The 18,532-nt window shown below is 34.2% G+C and overlaps 2 protein-coding genes and 1 non-coding gene across 9 annotated transcripts; 1 reads left to right on the top strand and 2 right to left on the bottom strand.

Annotated features, from left to right (window-relative positions):
- Positions 1–48: 48 nt before the first annotated feature.
- LOC120209893 (secretory carrier-associated membrane protein 3-like) lies at positions 49–4,423 on the bottom strand. 4 transcript variants are annotated; one of them, XM_039208781.1, is made up of 14 exons: positions 4,336–4,379; positions 4,071–4,154; positions 3,261–3,323; positions 2,563–2,697; positions 2,413–2,475; positions 2,124–2,157; positions 1,926–2,048; positions 1,638–1,700; positions 1,458–1,551; positions 1,221–1,266; positions 1,071–1,138; positions 748–793; positions 448–513; positions 49–358 (listed from the first exon to the last, which is right to left on the bottom strand). In XM_039208781.1, the coding sequence occupies exons 2-14, from the start codon at positions 4,131–4,133 to the stop codon at positions 272–274; spliced, it is 951 nt and encodes a 316-aa protein (XP_039064712.1). In that variant the 5' UTR covers positions 4,134–4,154; positions 4,336–4,379; the 3' UTR covers positions 49–271. The 4 variants fall into 4 exon arrangements, with proteins under 4 accessions (XP_039064712.1, XP_039064709.1, XP_039064711.1 ...); XM_039208778.1 differs by having other exon boundaries at positions 50–358; positions 4,071–4,164; positions 4,336–4,423; XM_039208780.1 differs by having other exon boundaries at positions 50–358; positions 2,413–2,463; positions 4,071–4,164; positions 4,336–4,423.
- Positions 4,424–10,538: 6,115 nt separating this feature from the next.
- LOC120209905 lies at positions 10,539–10,643 on the top strand. The gene has a single exon (XR_005524452.1). It is a non-coding gene; the product is annotated as a small nucleolar RNA R71 (small nucleolar RNA).
- A 1,663-nt stretch (positions 10,644–12,306) lies between these two features.
- LOC120209891 lies at positions 12,307–17,664 on the bottom strand. Of its 4 annotated transcripts, XM_039208774.1 has the most exons (15): positions 17,341–17,664; positions 16,519–16,604; positions 16,315–16,422; positions 16,012–16,047; positions 15,746–15,853; positions 15,435–15,518; positions 15,243–15,361; positions 14,456–14,557; positions 14,121–14,237; positions 13,970–14,035; positions 13,572–13,638; positions 13,329–13,382; positions 13,111–13,218; positions 12,885–12,932; positions 12,308–12,548 (listed from the first exon to the last, which is right to left on the bottom strand). In XM_039208774.1, the coding sequence occupies exons 2-15, from the start codon at positions 16,567–16,569 to the stop codon at positions 12,399–12,401; spliced, it is 1,218 nt and encodes a 405-aa protein (XP_039064705.1). In that variant the 5' UTR covers positions 16,570–16,604; positions 17,341–17,664; the 3' UTR covers positions 12,308–12,398. The 4 variants fall into 4 exon arrangements, with proteins under 4 accessions (XP_039064707.1, XP_039064705.1, XP_039064708.1 ...); XM_039208776.1 differs by lacking the exon at positions 16,315–16,422 and having other exon boundaries at positions 12,307–12,548; XM_039208775.1 differs by lacking the exon at positions 17,341–17,664 and having other exon boundaries at positions 12,310–12,548; positions 16,315–16,433; positions 16,519–16,578.
- Positions 17,665–18,532: the final 868 nt, after the last annotated feature.

Below are 18,532 nucleotides of genomic sequence, written 5' to 3'. Positions count from 1 at the left end.
TGTATTTTATCAGTTCATACATGAAAAAAAAAGTATTTTATCAGTTCATACATGAAAAAAATTTATAAAAGGTGTCTGCTAATCATACTCCACAATTGAAAAAACTTTACAGAAAATAGCATCGAAAACAAGTTACAAAGATATGTGCAACAAAAGCAAGGATAGATATATAACAAGCTCAATTCTCCCCTTCAATGGCAAAGCGTGCATAAAACCAGAAGCAACTTGTGAGGTTACCGATAGCTCACTGCTGCCAAGCCTGTGGATGTCGTTAGATGGCAGCCCTCATAGCACCTCTTGCAGCTTCACGTTTCAGTTCGGCAGCTTTACCGCTCCCACGGAAATACATGTATACTTGCTGTAAGGTCAACAGCCAACAAAGTTAGAAATACCATACACCATGTGGGCGAGGGAATTGCATCGAATCATGTTGGAAACAGAACAAACCTGGATAACCCAGATGCTAACAACTGATTCGAGACAGAATAATCCGAAACCAATGAAGTAGAAGATCTACATAAACAAAATGAAATTTCATTGAAATGGGACTTCAACTGGGCAATCACAATGTTCTCAAGCCTTCAGCAGTAAAAGTAACATTCCTTTGTTTCCATCTATGTCCCACTCAATTACCCGCATGTAATAAACCCATGCTACACGTTAAACATAGGTTAAGAAAATTCAACTGTTTTAATGAACTAACTTGAGTGGGGGTAATTTTTTTCTCAGGTTTAAGCATTTACTTACCCCGACCAAAGCATGGCTAATAAGATCAACTGCAGGTAGGATTCCACTGTATGAGGCCAAAAACAAAATGACCATTAGTAGGATTGTAAGATACAGAGAAAAAATTGAACTAGAATATTAATTTTGCATGTCAAATATTTGTGTTACGTTTACATTCCACTGACATAAGGGACAATCCATTATCTCATACATGAAATAAAAGAATCCCACAAAAAGAAAATGATATGTTTTCGAGGATAAAAACAAAAGGATAGAGGCGAGTCCCATCAGTAAAACCTAAATATATATTTCTAAAGATAAGCTAAAATAGTCGGGGATCTTACGTGAGTGATTTCCCTCTAAAAACTACAGGGGGTGCCACCGCAGCAAAGATGCAAAAGGCAATGTGAAGCTATAAACAGGAAAAATAGAATAAAAGGATCACTTCTAATTCCCAGAATAAAAGATCTATCAGGAGAAACATGAGATATTACCAAATAAAACATGAAGAACCATCCAAACTTCAAAGCACTCTCATTCCTGCATGATAGTCATAAGGTGAGAAAAAAGAAATCAAATTAAAAGGCTGACTAGCAAGTGTAAGGAACATGAAAAGCAGGATTTAAGAAACCAGCAATAGAAGTTAGCATTGGAGCAAGCCAACATAGAAAAAGAAGAAGAAGCAAAACATGAACTCTATATTAAGAAAAAGCATATAATATATTAAGTACCTAAAAGCACGATACAGTGGGCGATACCACAATACATAGGCTCCTGGTACTCCTGCTACGAAGTAGATGATCGACAATAACCAGATCCTAACACCTAAAAATTAATAAGGAAAACAAAGCGTAATCACAGTTATGTTAAGAAGAAAAACAAGACATGTGGAAGTATATATCTAAACTAACCTTCCCCTTTGATCCAAGCTGTAGTAACAGCTATGATGTTCCATAGAAGGCATAGAGCCAATCCTGCATAGAATCACCATCAATCACTCAATTGTCTGCCAGCCCTTGAATTTACATCAAATCCATTTTCAACTAAAGAGTTAACAAAATAAAAGCATTGTAAAAATAATCACCCAACGCAATCTAGATAAGAGCCAACAGTATAAAAGCATGGCACAAATAATTACCCAATGCAATCTAGGCATGAAACCTAGATGTACCGTGAAAACATAAAAACATCTTACATACCTAAAAATGTCGAAAATGCAACATACTGTAGTCTTTGTAGATGAATTGGAATTTCATTGGCAATATCATGATGAATGATAGGAAAAAATGGTGGCCAATTTTTCTCTTCCACAACAATTCCAGCTGCAAAGAAGAGAAGTCAAACTGTAGTTCATGATAGAAGTGTTGTGTTGACCATAAAAGGAAAATAAAAGGTACCTCTTGCCACTGCCTCTTCTTTCCGTCTCACTTCCTGCATGGAGTAAGCTGATCAGTGAACATTGAAGGGATGCTATGATATATGAGCTAACAATGAGCAGTAACTTCATTCCATTTATTTGTGAAATAAACTTGCAAGAATGAGAATTTGCAGCTTAAAAGTTAAAACCATCCAAATAACTTGGATTATTGGGATATATTTGCGCTTTCATCACATAAGATTCTTTATATGTTGATGATATGCCTTTGGAAATGAATTCAAAGTTGTAAAATATATTGTATAATATACTTGTTCCCGCCTTCTCAGTTCAGCTTCCTTAGCCTGGAGTTCCTTCTCTTTCTTCTTTAAATCCTACATTTAAACAGTAAACCAGGAAAAGTGAGATTCAAGGCTTAACCAAAGTGTATAAATGAAATTTAGAGACATGTCTTTATCAACCTGATTGCGTGATCCCCGTGAACCTGTATCAAGAGGAATATCGATTGTTGCCTCACGGTCATAACTGAAACCGGCAGGTTCCGGAGGTAGTGGTGAAAGTCTTGAGTTTGAGGCAGGTGGAACACTTGGAGTACTCTGAAAATTTATTGACAATATGCATTCAAGAAGCAAGTAATATATGCAACTATTCCAGCATACAGTTGTTCAGAACCAACATTAAAAAACAATACTAGATATGACCAAATCACAACAAATATTGCAAGGAACCTATATTTTCAGGATTAATCATCCTAAACCTTGGTCAAATGGAAGTTCACTCTTAAACCTACCAGTATATATCGACAATTCAGGCCCAAGGTTATAACTACCGTTTTTACATTCACTAATAGACATGGAATTTCAGCATCCTAGATATAAAAGGGTAATTTAGCACAGTATCACCTCAAGCTATGGTTTTACATTGAATTGGTATCTGCGTCTAAGAGGAACAACATAGCCTACCAAAACAGAGGCACTCTCTAATCTCCACAGAAACGAAACGATGAAAACAACCAAAGCCATATGAAAAATTCCACACCTTTCACCTGATACCTCACGAAACATATGTCCTATAACTGCACTCATTCTTACTTCAACAATAAGTTGTAAATTAAATGTTCAATGTTCATTTGAAACTTTATAACAACGATTCAGTTTACCGATGAAAATAGACCTCCACCAAATTTAGATTGGCCAGGTGCCTTCCCTCTCGCTGCTGCATCCTGGTATAAATTATTAGAAAAAAAGGAATCATATTAAAAGAGAAAGAAGCTGGTTAGCATCTAAACACAAACTTATTGACAGATAAATCAAGTTATAAAGTGTTGCAATTTGACATAATCTGCATTTCATGGACAAAGGTTTATCTAAGTGCAAAAATGAAAACCATGAGAATTCCCCTTCTGCTTATAGCAGGAATGTACAGAATATATTGATTAAAAGGTACTAACATCACAATTAGATGAACGAGAGAGTTGATACTAAAGAAAATAAATCTTTCGTCTATGAGTACCATAGAATTATGATTAAATAAAACATGAATAAAACGTTATTGATATCACTTTTCTCAGAATTAATCATATAATAGTACAAAATGATCTTTAGCACCAGGAAAATGATTTTTTTTTCTCTTTTTAACAATTTGATGATAAATTCAGTAATTGAACAAACTTAAATGAACTTTTTACTGTATTAACGGGTACTCATAAAAAATAAACACGAAGTCACATCAATGATCATATAAACTGCAAAAACCAAGTAAAAGTCTTTCAAGAACCGAATTCAACCAAAATTTCAGATGAAAGTCAAAATCTCCAGAAAATATGTAAGTCAACAAATATTCTACTACTAAACTTTTCAGAAAATCCCTAACTAAAAGAACTACAACAAAAACCAAACAGCGCTAGCACAATCGAACTTCAAAATTCAACAATCATTCAAACATCACCAAATAAAATAAAGATACTGACAGCGAAAGGATTAATTTCTTCTTCTTCGTCGTCGAAAGGATTTTTATCGTAACGACCAGCCATTAGCGTAGGATTTTTATCTGCAAAAACTTGGTTTTTAGAGCAAAAGAAAACATATAATAGATATCATGAGGAAGACTGAACTGCAATTCAAAAATATGTCTTTTGAAAAAAGTGAATTGAAACGATTAGGTTAAGAAGTTTTAGAACAAATTAGTTGGCTGTTTTAGCAAAGGGAAGGTGAATTCTGTAAAGAGGAACATATTTTTGCTGTTGAGGAGGAAGTTGGACTTTTCGACTTTCCATTAACAGTCGGCTTGTACAAATTTGTAGAACTTCACCGATAAATAAATAAATGCAGGAAAAATACTAAGTAGAATAATTACTTGGTAACTGGTATCTTATCTGATAATAATATTTAAAACATAGATTTATTTTTATATGTTAATTACATTTTTGTATGTTAAATGAAATAGATTAATTTTATTGGAGAATAAAATGCTGTTTTAATTATTAAATCGCACTGCAACAAAGACAATAAATGTTAGTCTAATAACACTAACTAAAAACGATATTTTTAAAATAAATTAAAATATTTTTTATTCATAACAATTAAACAACTTCTTAATTGGTACATTTGTTATGTAACAAATATTATAATGAGGTAAGAGGGATACTCTTTCAGCTTAAATCTCTAAGATTATTTTCTCCATTTCCGATTAAGAGAAAAGTAGTTTCTTCAATTTTCATCTACAAATGCATGTTGTTGTGTAACATGAAAATTAGGGTTCCATAACTGGGGATTCTTGGTGGATTGTTTGGGTCTCGATATTGAAGGTGGATCAGGGGGTTTTGCGGCTCACAAATCCCTGGATTGGAGTAAGTTGTTCGATTCAAATATGGACCATAAGCTAGAGTTTTTTCCTCTGATTTACAGCAATGGATCTATCTTGGTGGCCCCGTCTGAGGGGGTCTTCATTGCTGATAGCTAGGTATGGCAAAATTCCTTTGTTATTCAATTTGTGGACAAATTGCTTAATTTTGGTGCGTTGAAAAAAGCTTCGTTGTGTTTGGGGCATTCGTTGCAAAAATGTCCTAAAAAAGCTTCGACGCAAGTAGATAAATCTAAATGAGCAAATCCAATGTGTACTGAGAAATGGTTGGTGCAAAATGAGGGCAGGAGCACTATGGGGGAGAGGAAGCCATGGTTGGATAATGTCATTCTCATAGAGGTGGGTTTGTTGCAGTAAAGAACGGTGTTGATATTGCTTTGAGTTCAAACGCTGTCATGGATTGTTTATGTGTTATCAGTTTAAATTTTAGATTGAAGTATGATGAGGATAAAGTAGCTAACAGTGATGTTGTTCATGCTAGCTTAGGATCGATTAATTCTAGTAGGGTGTTAAAGAGCTCTGAGAATAGGTATGTTATTCTATGTGATGCTGCTTTGGGGTCGTATTTGGAAGAATGTGAGTTAATGGATGAGGATGTTAGGGGATCTATTGATTCTTTATAGATTCCTATCAAGACAATTGGAGGTGCTGTAGAGACTAGTGTCACCAAAGAAACAGAGATTAGCTGTTGTTGGTGTGGCAGAGTTAGTAAAAGAGTTGAAGCAAAGGAATAAGGGAAAGCTTGATAGAAGGAGTGGTGGTAAGGCAATTTTGACCTATGCTAGTAAATGTAAAGCTTGATAGAAGGAATGGTGGTAAGGCAATTTTGACATATGCTAGTAAATTTTAGTTTTTATGAAATTTGTTGTATGAAATGTGAGGGGTTTTAATTGTCCCTCTAAGAAAAAACAGGTTATTGGGAGGATTTGAAGTATGAAGGCTGATGTGGTTTGTTTATTAGAAACCAAAGTTAACCAGCATAATAAGCAGTAGATTTTGAGGATATGATTTGGTGGTCGGGATTGCTTTAATAATTATGTTGCTACTATTAATGGGAGGATATGGGTGTTATAGAGGTCTGGTGGATTGTTGGAAGTGTTATAGACTACATGGTAGAGTATTACATGTAAGTTTTAATGTAATGATAGAGATGGATCTTTTTACGTTTATTTATGGATATAATGATGGTATTGGGAGGCGAGAGTTATGGAGCCATTTGCAGGGGTTGAAAAGTTTCATTGGAGATGCTCCTTGTGGGGTAGTAGGAGATTTTAATATGATGTTGGAGTTGCAGGAAAGTTTTGATTTCTGTGGTAGAGTGGATTTGTCCCGTGATATGCAGGATTTTTAGACTTATGTGTATGATATGAGACTTGTTGATCATTCTTTTGTGGGGTCTTCATTCTCTTGGTCTAATCACAGCAGCATTTGCAGTTTCCTCAGGTGCTCATGTTGCGGCTTTGTAGTCGACAATGAAGGTGTAGAGTTGCAATTGATGCTAGGATCAATGTGAAGGTTTTGGTTCCCCTCTGGCTCGTCCAAGTCTTCTTTTGTCACAACAATATTAAAGAGTTCTTTAATACTCCTATATTCATCTAATTGTTCTTGTACTATTGCTTTAACAATGTCAACAGCATGACATTCGTCTTCTTCTTCACATTGAAGAGGGTCAATTATATTAAATATAATTTGTTGGTCATTGAGACGTAATGTGAGTTATCTCTTTTCAATATCAATCAATGTTCGTCTAGTAACAAGGAATGGTATTCCTAGTATTATAGGTACTTTTTTGTCGGTTTCACAGTCTAAGACAATGAATTCCACTGGATAGATAAATTTATCCACTTGTACTAGCACATTTTCAATCTTACCTTCGGGATGAAAAATGGATCAGTCAGTGAGTTGAGGTATAACTGTTGTGGGTTGTGCTTTACCAATCCCAAGTTTCTAAAAAATAGACAAGGACATTAAGTTAATATTTGAGCCTAAGTCATATACAACTCTACATATGTATTATTTTCCAATAGTATAAGGAATAGTAAAACTACCTGTATCCTTTAACTTTTGGGGCAATTTGCTCGTGAAAATGGCGCTACACTCTTTAGTGAGTGCAACGATCTCAAAATCACTAACTATACGTTTCTTGGAAAGAACTTTCTTAATAAATTTAATGTAGTTTGGTTTTTGCTCCAATGCTTCCAAAAATAGTATATTAACGTGCAATTGTCACAACACAACAATGAATTGTCTAAATTGTTGGTTCTCCTTGATTTTCTACAATTGTTTAGGAAATAGAGGTGGAGGTCTTTGATTTTGTTGATTTGGCATTGGTGGCAGCATTACATGAGGCAGTATTGTTGGTATTGATGATGGCATTATCCCATAATTACTAAATTTTCATGTCTCCCTTTGTAACACCCCCAACCCGTACCTGACCCGGATACGAATCCGAGGTGTCACATTGACTTTTCAAAATGCTTACTTTGACAAAATCTCATAAAATTTAAAACTTATATTAAAAGCACAGTACAATCATTTACATAGATGTTATCCCAAAATGATTACAAAATCGATCAGAGCATTTGTAATTCACAATTTGTTTACATGCCAACACACTTGATACAACAAAATACTTACTTTGCAAATTACTTTTGATCTGATATGCTAGTAGAGATATGATATCCTTGCAACTCCTAATTCTGATCTTCCCGTTTCTTGGTACCTATGTGTAAACCACTTACACGCTAAGTCACAAACTTGGTGAGGCATAATAAAACTTATAACAATGAATTCATGAAGAATGCACTACTAATATTTCATTATGACATTACAATTTGCATGTATCTACTAAACTATCATATATATGTTCATAACATACACAAATGAAACTTATCTTCTTATGAGAGTTTCAATTCAATTTATCTCTAGATGCTCATGTACATTATTGAGAATAGGAGGTATGTGAGTACACTGAGATTGTGCACACATGCTATCACCACAACTCAAATAAATTCCCATTATGATCACTTAAAATTTGTCTCGAATGACCACTTTGTCCCGAAGGACCACTTTGTCCCGAATGACCACTATATCCCGAATGACCACTTATAACCCTCAACTCTTGGCATGTCAATTATACCTATAGCCCTCATATCATATAACATGGGCTTAAATATGAATACATGTCACATTTTCAAATCACTTATATCATTCTTATATAAACACATCACATGCACATATATGATCCTTTATCTTATCATACTTAACTTAAAATTTTACTCTTATGGTTACATTAATCACATATTATACCATATTAAAGAGTGTATGAATTATGCATATACTCACTATAATCATAATATCTGTATGTACATGAATATGAAATCATGAACTCAACTATAGGAAATAAACTAATCACAAGTCTTATTTCCATACAACAATATCTATACTAACTATGGTATGCACTCACTTTAGCCTTACTTGATTGGAATCAATTCTAGAACTTTATCTATCTCTTGACCGTTCTAATTCTTTAATTGTTCTGGAACTTGCTTGGGCTCAATATCTACACGAATATAATCTAATGAATATCGGAATTTAAAATATTCGAAAAGGGTTTGTACTAACTTAAACTAACCAAAATACTGATATCAACTTCCCAACTTAAGTAGTATCGATACTACAAACACATTACTGATACTTCTATTATAGGGTACCGATACCCCCAAGGTATTGATACCGAAATTAGATTTGATGTTTTCCGGTATCGATACCCTTAACCTGGTATCGATACTACTATACTATGGTACCGATACCTACACATTGGTATCGATACCTCATGAATGCCTTTACCACATTCAAACTTATGGTATCGATACTGTTCAACCAGTATCGATACCCCTATACCAAATGTCCCTATTTTACTCTTGAAGTGTCGGTACTGGATGAAGCAGTACCGATACCCAAGCCTAGTTTTTTACATTTTAAGCCCGAAAATTTACTCATTTCAGCTCAAATACTTCATATCTTAATCCCTTTCCTATTCTTAACTAAAGTACACATACTTAAATCCATTTATACTCATCTAACACATCTTTACCTTCAAAATTCTATCATCTATATGGAAATCAAGAATCATACCAAATTTCCAATATTTTTTAATTCTAATTCTAACACTTCATACTTTTTAATTAGGTCTATGACAAGTCAATTCCAGTTTCAAACTTTATTTACTAACCTTCTTCCAAGATTTCATTTATTCCCCCTTTTCTTTAATCCATCCTAACTTCCTTATCTTTTGATTTTAAGATAACTTAAGCTTTCATTAAGCTTAAGTATCATCTAAAGAACATAAACCCAACTTAAATTCAACTAATAATCATTTAACAAGAAACTCACCTTGTAATTAGCTTAAACACCTGAAGAAGAAGAAGAGAGTTCTCTAGAAACTTTCTTTTTGCCTCCTCCCTTCCACATGGGTTAAATATAACCACTACCCAATTTAATTATTTTCTTTACCAAATGACCACTTTATCATTCTATTACTCATTTTCTTCAATTCAATCCTACACAATATTTCCCCTATAAGTTTCTAAACTTTTCAAATTATCTACTTTAGTCACCAAATTATGAAATTTTACAATTTAGTCACTAACCCGATATTGAGGATGTTACACCCTTGATGTAACATCAATAGTTGGTTCAAGGCTCACTTCCATGTCTTTGCCTTTATTTTGTTGTCCAAGCCCATCAACATCATTCTTCTTAGGCTCCTCAGTAGGCATTCCAATATGGAGACCACTTCTAGTTGTGATGGCTTTGTAATGTTCGTAGCAATGAGCTTTTCCTTGCTACTTTGGGTTCTCAGTATCCCTAGATAACACTCCTTGTAATCGATTACTTAAATCATTCACCATTTGGCTTGTCATATACTGTTTCATTAAAGCTTCAAGAGATGAAATATTAGTGGTTTGTGTTGAAGATTGTCCTTGATAATTCTACCTTTGTTGTGGCTATGTAACATGTTGTTGTGTCTGATGATGAGGCATCGATTGCTACTGATTGTAACGTTATAATTGATTACAATGCTACTATTGTGGATTTGCAACATTTTTGCTCCTTCAAGACAAACTGGGATTTTTACGGAAGTTGGCATTATAAGTGTTGTCGTAGGAATAATCATTCTTATTGTAGTTCCTCATGTAGTAAACGAATTAAGTATTTTGGGGGATTTCTTTAAAGCTATGATCATCTCCACAATAAACACATAAGATTAGAGATGTTGTATTCACCTCGTAGATACCCCATGACTTTTGTATCTTCTTCACCATATCTGTCAATGTTGTGATTTGAGGAGCCATTGTATTGAAGCATCATAATCCACTACTGCAACATTGCGTTTGCCAAGCATGTTCTTCGTGTTGGGAATTGATAATCATTGTTTGATATTGTTTCCAAAATGTCATAGGCTTCATTATATTTCTTGTCCAGCAACACTTTGTTTGTTGAAGCATCAACCACCACTTGAGTGTTCATGTTCCACCCGTTATAGAACATTTTTATATACGTCCAGTGTGGGAATCCATGCATTGGATATCTACACATCAAATCCTTAAAACTTCACAAGCTTCATACAAATTTTCATCCTCTAACTGTTTGAAGGAAGTGAGGTCATTCTGAAGCTTGACATTCATATTTGGTGGGTTGAAACGTAGCAAGAAATTATGCTTACATTCATATAAACATGTATTCATAGCATTTAATAAACTTTCAAAATATTATTTAATCAAAACATTGGAAATAAACTCATCGCAAGTCTTCTTTCCATAAAACAATATATATATATAATATGCACTCACCTTAGCCTCACTTAGTCAAAGCACAATCCTTATTACTCTTGGTCAATCTTATAACTTCGACTCGTCCGGAACTTGCCTTCGTTTGATATCTACACAATAATATGACCGAGATAAATATCGGAGTTCATATTACTATAATCAATCCTCAATAAATTAAGCTAAACGAAACACTTAGTTCACAATTTCAATCTGAATAGTATCAGTACCCTAGGCCCAATACCGATACTTCCTCACTATGGTATCGATACTATACTTCAGTATCGATACCCAATCTACATTTTAGAATTCGTCTCTAAAAATGGTACCGATACTTGTCCATTAGTATCGATACCCTTGGTATCGATGCTACTCCTTCGGTATCGATACTGTTCTACTGATTCATACAATTTCATCTTATAATATCGATATTGTTCTTCCAATATCGATACTCAAACCCATATTTCCCTATTTTTGTCTTGAAATATCGGTATTATTCATCCAATACATATACTCTTGCCCAGAAATTACTCATTTCAACTCTAAAATTTACCAAAACTTACCTAAACTCTATACTTTTAACTCCTTTCAGACCTTTAAACTCAACTATACTTATCAAAACCAACTTATATCACTTTAACACATCTAAACATCTAAAATCCCACTAAAACACTTGAAACTAAAAATCATAGCAATTCAGCAACATGTCCCAAATCCATATCCAACACCTTAAACCTCTTACTTTAACTTATGACAAGTCAAATATAACTTCCAAATTCAATTGCTAATCAATTTTTGATCAAGTCACTCAAAAACCCTTTTTACTAAATCACCCATAACTTAAGCATCTTTTAGTTTTTATATCTCCTTAAGCTTTCTCAAGCTTCCTTAATACCTCAAAAATCAAAATCAATAAAAAATTACAAGAAATCACTAACTGAAAGATTTTTTACCTTAGCTACGAAGTCACGGTGGAGAGGAGGAAGAAAATATGAAGAACGAGAATTCTAGATTTCCTTTCTTCTATTCCACGTGTATTTAATATTAATAAATTTTTAATTTATTTCCTTGCCTAAAGACCATTATGCCCTTCCATATTTCCATCTTTGTTAATCAATCCTACACCCGCAATTTACAATTAAATCCATGAACTTTTCAATTTATCTATTTAAATCACAAAGTTCTATATTCTTACACTTTAGTCACTAACCCGGTATTTGGGATGTTACATCATATACTTGTATTCTTCGTGTTCTTTACTTCTATAGTGGATTATTGTACATCTCGCCCTTAGAGATAGACAAGGCCGAACCACATTAAATCTTGTCTCCTGTGCATGTCTTATTTTATGTTGATATCGCTTTGATTATTTTTTCCGCTTACATATTATAACAGTTTTCAATTACGTCCTAGAATAAATTCCAAAAACAAGACTAGATTATGTATCATATAGACAAAGCTCAAAGCACGTGTTCAAAAATAATGAAATAATCATATGAGCATGCAAGAGGAAAGTTAAAATACAAGTATGGGTGATGCTGTTGAGATTAGACTATTGTATCTGTGACGGTGAACGAGGGAAAGGCAACCACGACCGGCTTTGATTAGTCGTAAATGTCAAAAACTTTGCTTTCGCGTTTATGTCTTCGCTTTTGTTCTCTCGAAAATGGATCGATCCAGTACTTGTCTTGTTGTACGGCTTGATTCCATCGCTCTTTAAAGACTTTAAGTTCCCATGTGGATTGCCTGCGAATCTGCAACAATATGTATTTCCCTGTTCAGAAATGGTTTAGATATTTCTTTGTGTACTCATTCATCCGAAGAAGCCGGGTAAAAACTCCCGCTATATGGCCATATTATCGAGTGCCGGATAACCATTAAACTATGGAGAATTATAATATGCATATGGCCATCAAGGGGTGTTGCCTAAAGACACTTATCAATTGCAAACTGAGCGGGTGTAAAAGCTAAGTTTTTGTTTGCCAAAGGAACTAAAAACAATATATCCATTATCACATTAATTGCTTATCTAATCAAGGGAATGTCTACTGATAAAGGATAGAGGTGAATTCAAGAATTATGGATCTCACCTCAGCTCGTGAATCGAAAGTTGAAGCCCGAGTCCTAACCTTACGTCTCTGCACACGAGCAGAAAAAACAATTAAGAAACTAAATTATAATATCTAGAGATGTTAAGAAATGACTCCTTTACTCCTTTAAAGGAGTTTATTCGCTCTGCTTGTTGATCATAACCATTAGCCTTGTGAAGAATATAAACAAATGTAAAGCACAGAAAATATAAGGCAAAGCAGAAACCTTCTTGGATTTCCTCAATGAGAGCTCTCCTGTCCCACCCAAAGTTTGTATGCCCTTGTGAACAACGTACTCACTATCAATCACCCCCACATTCTTCATGCGATCACCCTGAATAATAGAATAGGCATCCATAATAAACATAATGTTTTGTAGAAATATGCTGAAATATATGCCTAGAAGAATGAAAGGGATATGAACTATAAAGAATGAAATCTTACCTGTGCACAATACCCAAGTTTCATATCCATTCCCCATCCATGAACAAGATCGTTCTGAAAGAAAGAAAAAGGTCTTAGAGATCAACAGCAAAACAAAATGAAAAAGAGAAAATTGTGTAGTGATAAATGTGTATGCTACAAATTGATAGAAAAGGGAAGGATAGATCATATGGAAATGTGAGGCGGAGAAAGAAGCAGCTACCGTTAAAATTCTATGTAGACAAGGAAAACATGCATGGTTACCTGTATGAGATGCCATGCACAATACCAGGCAGCTCTGGAGAACACCGGAGCCATTCCCTCCACAAATCTACTAAGATAATATGGATGATTAAGATCAGCACGACTAACCAGATCATGACATTTTATTTTCTTAAAGCTTTTCATCGATCTGCTTATCGACAGTCTTAGCTATCGGATAGTCAGATTGATTTACCAGCTTTTCAACAGAGGATCTCTGATGGAGTATGAAAGATGTGAATGGGGGAAAAAACTCTTAGGATCATTTTTAGAAGTTATCAAGATAGGAAAGGAACTTTAGGTTGTTTTTTCAAACATTTTGAAAGATGAAATTATTGTCATTAAATTGCTTTCAAACATTATATCATGCTACCTAGCAATGAGATGATAAAATAACTCACCCAGAGCATGGTGGCCCCTCGCTTATATTTGAACACCTCGTTTTACCTCTGAGTTCATAGACTCTCCTGAGTTTTCCAAAAACGTTCATAAGTATTATACAAATAATGATCGGTAAGCTTTTTCCGAATTGCCATAGACCATCTCATTCACCTATGAAACTTCTTCATTCTGGCACGTATAGTAATTCTGTGGTGTATTTCCGTTGAGTTTGGGTCTAAAGCCGGCTGAGAAATCTCTAAGCCTTCCGACTTAACAATATCTAGGTACCTGAGAAAGAGGACTCCACCTATTTAGTCAAAATGTTTGGATTTTCCCCAAAAGCCTCACAAAGCAGAAATAGTAGTGTAACCAAGAGAAAGATTGAACTGAATGTCAAGAAAATTGGACAGAAGTAAATATTATTACTGAATAACTCATAAGATTATGTTAAGGCAAGAAAACATCAAGATATTGCAGGTGACTGAAATGTCATAAAAGCCATTTACCTTCTTGGATTGAAATGCTCCACCCCCAAATCTTCATCCCAAAGAAAAACGTAGTCATAAATTGACACAATATCCGGATGTAGAAAACGCTTCGCAAACCACCTGAAAGAGGGAAGAGATCACTAAGCTTATCAAGAAATTCAGTAGAAAGAGTATGGATACAACAAACCAATCAATAAGATTCATCTAAGCAGTCCAATTTGTTTATCCAACTCATCAACTCATTCCATTCCTTGAGTTCAAGTCATTCACTTGAACTAAAGGAGCAATTTGTATGCTATGCATACTTCACTCATTTCACTTGAATTTTATTTGGACTGCGGCACTGTGATAAACATATAGGAATTCACATTAGATTCCAAAAGCTAAATCCAAAGTTTATCCAACTCATCAACTCATTCCATCCAAAAAAAAAAAAAAGATTCATCTAAGCCATTGCTTCATGTTTTTCGAGCAGTCCAAAATCCATGAACCAATTTATATCAAACTCTTAGAGAAGCACATATAACCATTAGTTCATAATGTTACATCTGCACATGACAGCAGCAAAAAATGTATACACGACAATACAAATATAAGAATTGTAGAACTGATACAATGCCTTATTTGATACAGCAAGTCCTAATCCAGACTACAATTCAAAATGACTCAAGCCTCCTTAGAAACTGTTTTAGCAACAAACCTACAATAAGTTCAAACTCCAATTATATTATGAGCACACACACCCACCAACAAGTTCCACAAGACATAGGACAAAAGAAATCCTTCCAATAACAGTAGGTCTTACCACTTTGTTTGGTTATGAGCCACTATGTGAATGGTTTTGTCAGACCAATCAAGATCCCACCATCCATCCACTTTGCCATCGTAATGGAATAGAGTAATGGTAAAATTCGCTGCACGAAACTGAATTTAACAAAGTTAGGCAAACATTATGCAGTTAATCAATTTTGAAAGTCAACAGGACAATACACAATACCTTTCGCACAACACTGTCGACATTTTCTTTTTGTTTAATGCCAACTGGCATTGCCAGCAAGTTCTTATCTGTGGTAATATTAACCTGCAATTGGATAGCCATCGAATGACATGAAATATTGTAAACAAACTCATTTTTTGCAACAATAACAAAATTTTCAGAAGATAACAATCTTCATTACTGTATCCATTGAAAGAAAGAAAGAAAGGAAGAAAGAAAGAACGGGAAAAAACAAAAACAAAAAAGAAAGTGTCTATATTCATATCTTGGCATTAAGTTCACGCTAGCACACAAGAATATTTGAACCTCACCATTGACCGTGAACTCTTTGACCATTGAGGCTTTAGTTCCAAATCTGAACGAGGTTGCATAATGCCACGAGGCAAATCTCTTAATTTCACGGAAGGCAAATCATTATCCTAGCCACAAAAATGATAGGCACCTTGGATGAAAATTAAATCGATTGAAACAGTAAAAATGTGAGAATCTAATGAATTATGAATTACACTTTAACTTATACAAAAACGTAGTCCGAAGAAAAACCATGGCAAAAAAGTTACAATTTCTGCATACTTACCTCTACTGTTTCAAAAGGGTGCAATTTGGTTTCCATCTGAAAATAAGAGAAAGCATTTATAAAATATCAGAATATAGCTTTAGCAAGCTTCACAAGGTTAAATTTTTTTTCTTCTCCGAAGTCTGAATAACCAGACACCTTATTACAATAACAATGACAGCATGAATTTTGTGGGTTAACAGTAACAAGTAATTAAAAGAACCAAGATTTACCACTATAAAGGCCAAGAAAAGGAAATTGCCTTTATCTCCTTACAATAAATCAAAACCAGTGAAATCTAGAGAACAAGGAGAGTTTTTATACCTCTGTCTCGTAGTATTGATAATTTGTGGTTCTATATACAATGTACATCATAACTGTAAAAATAACTCCCATAAATGGAAGCTGCCTCATTTTAAATCCGACGTTTCCCTGCAACAATATCAGACATTTACAAGCTTTGAAAGATAAAATTCTACTAAAGTTTCAATGTTAGAAGCCCTTCAAACTTGAAAAGAAAGAGCATACCCCGTCAGATGAAGCATTTCTTCTCTTATCAGTCGAAATAACTGTCCTCATAGACAGACAAAGATCTATGTTACACTCATAGAAAACTGCAGGAAATTACATTGAAGTAAACAAAAAAAAACCTACATCAACAGCTTTTAAAAGTAAATGTTACAATTAAGATAGAATAAATCGAAACAGGAGAAACAAAGATACGGAATACGTGATGCCATTAAATCTTGAAATTTAAGAAAGTGTTTAAATGAGCTGAAGCAGGTGCATGCTGCATGTAATGGCAGAAATCTCAAAAGAAGAGAAAACAAAAGAGGCTTCACACTGCCGTTCTAAATTTGCTGAGATTAAATGGTGGTATTTTGAACAATAAGACAAATATAGAAATTTGCTGACAACAAGAGACAAAATCGAGATTTTGTTAGATCTAAGAATGTAATTATTACTATTTTATGCAACTGATTGGAAATTCAAAAAAAAAAAAAAAAAAAGAGAGAAGAAAAGAAAAGAAAATGAAAGAATAACCACTGTGAAGAGCATAAGATTCGGTTTTTAGATTGAAGTGGAAATAAGAAATCGAAAAGTAATGAAAGCTAACAACCTATGTAAGCTTGAACGCCCCAGATTTCTTCAATTCAAAGAAAATTTGACAAGGCTTGACCTTAAACTGAGAGACTATCCATTAGTATAATTATTAAAAAAAAAAAGAGAATGAATAAAAAAGAGAGTGAACATGTATAAGCATACACAAGACTCTCTTGAAAATCAGATCCTAATCGAACCACCATAGCCAGAAAATTTAAACTAAAAGAGAAACATAAAATGAAGGACCTTGAAGACCAACAGGAGGCGGAATTGATTGATCGGAGATGAATCTGGACAAAGGAGTGAAGCTTTTCTTTCCTTGGGGGAAATTTGGGTCGGCTGATTCAACAAAACCAAATTGAATGATTGAACCAGCAAAAACCAACAGAGAGAAAAGGTCTTTAAAAGAAAACCGAAACAAGAGGACGCAACGCCACGTTTTAAAAAGGCAGGTGATTTGAAGGAAAGATTTTGCTTTTATGCGTTTGCATGGGGAAGGGGGTTTTGGTCCTGTGTTTTTCTGAGTTGTGGAGCCCCTGATTCCCGACGTCTTCCCCTGCGACAGCTCCCGAATACTGAATGGATATATATATATATATATTCTCTCTTTAAATTACTGAATGAAACAAAACAACTGTTAAAGAGCGAAACTGTAAGCCAATGAAGCAAAATAACTTCAATCCAAGTCACTGTTCAATCTCGGACTCTCGGGGAGAAGCAGAGAGCAGAATGATTGACTGTTTGAATCAATATAACAAACCCCTTTTCTGCTACTTTGCTGGTATAATCACTTAATTAATTATATGTTTATTTTCCCTATGTCCTGTGGATAAACCAGCCATCGTGTTTTAGCGTTTTACCATGTGCTTGTAATGAGGCGCATTTACCTTTATATGTATTATGAGTGAGTGAAATTATAGCAGAAACACAATCTGAACTTTTACAAACAAAGAAATAGGCAAAAAAATATATACAAATCTGATTTCGACATAATGTTCGACCTAAGATGTAATTTCTTACATCCTTATTTTGAAATTTAAACAAAACAAAATTAGGAAGAATCACTTAACTTCCATGAAATTTACCTTAAAAAATGTGTTTGGTAATTGGTAGGGACAGAGACAAATAAAAAATAAGGTAAAAAGACATCAAAGGCACTCCAACTTTTAAAAAATATCAATGTGGCCCCTATCGTTTGTTTTGGACCAATGTAACCTTTCAACTCCGGAAAAAATACTCAATGCGACCCTTTAATCAACAGTTTCCATTTTCGGCCAACGAAACAATCGATGTGGCACGTGAAGCTTCCCAACTCAGTCTATTTAATGTTGACTGGGCGTTGCATATGTTTAAATGAGCTGAGGTGGAAAGTAAGTAATTAAAAAAAGAAAAAAAATTTACCTTGAAATCTAATTTAAAAACCTTAAATTTCTCTACT

The sequence above is a fragment of the Hibiscus syriacus genome, unplaced genomic scaffold, assembly GCF_006381635.1.
Source record: "Hibiscus syriacus cultivar Baekdansim isolate YM2019G1 unplaced genomic scaffold, ASM638163v2 tig00020682_pilon, whole genome shotgun sequence".
Classification (NCBI taxonomy): domain Eukaryota; kingdom Viridiplantae; phylum Streptophyta; class Magnoliopsida; order Malvales; family Malvaceae; genus Hibiscus; species Hibiscus syriacus.
Note: the sequence above shows the minus strand (reverse complement) of the source record. Positions and strands in the feature narration are given on the sequence as shown.

Excerpts from the sequence above, each read along its gene's own strand:
- LOC120209893 (XM_039208778.1), bottom strand. The coding sequence starts at position 4,376 with ATGGAAAGTCGAAAAGTCCAACTTCCTCCTCAACAGCAAAA. Across the intron at positions 2,158-2,412 it reads AACTGAGAAGGCGGGAACAA|GAAGTGAGACGGAAAGAAGA; the intron begins GTATATTATACA and ends TACTCCATGCAG. Across the intron at positions 514-747 it reads TTAGCCATGCTTTGGTCGGG|ATCTTCTACTTCATTGGTTT; the intron begins GTAAGTAAATGC and ends TTGTTTATGTAG.
- LOC120209891 (XM_039208774.1), bottom strand. The coding sequence starts at position 16,569 with ATGAGGACAGTTATTTCGACTGATAAGAGAAGAAATGCTTCATCTGAC. Across the intron at positions 15,519-15,745 it reads CAAAGAGTTCACGGTCAATG|GTTAATATTACCACAGATAA; the intron begins GTGAGGTTCAAA and ends ATCCAATTGCAG. Across the intron at positions 12,933-13,110 it reads CATTGAGGAAATCCAAGAAG|AGACGTAAGGTTAGGACTCG; the intron begins GTTTCTGCTTTG and ends GCTCGTGTGCAG.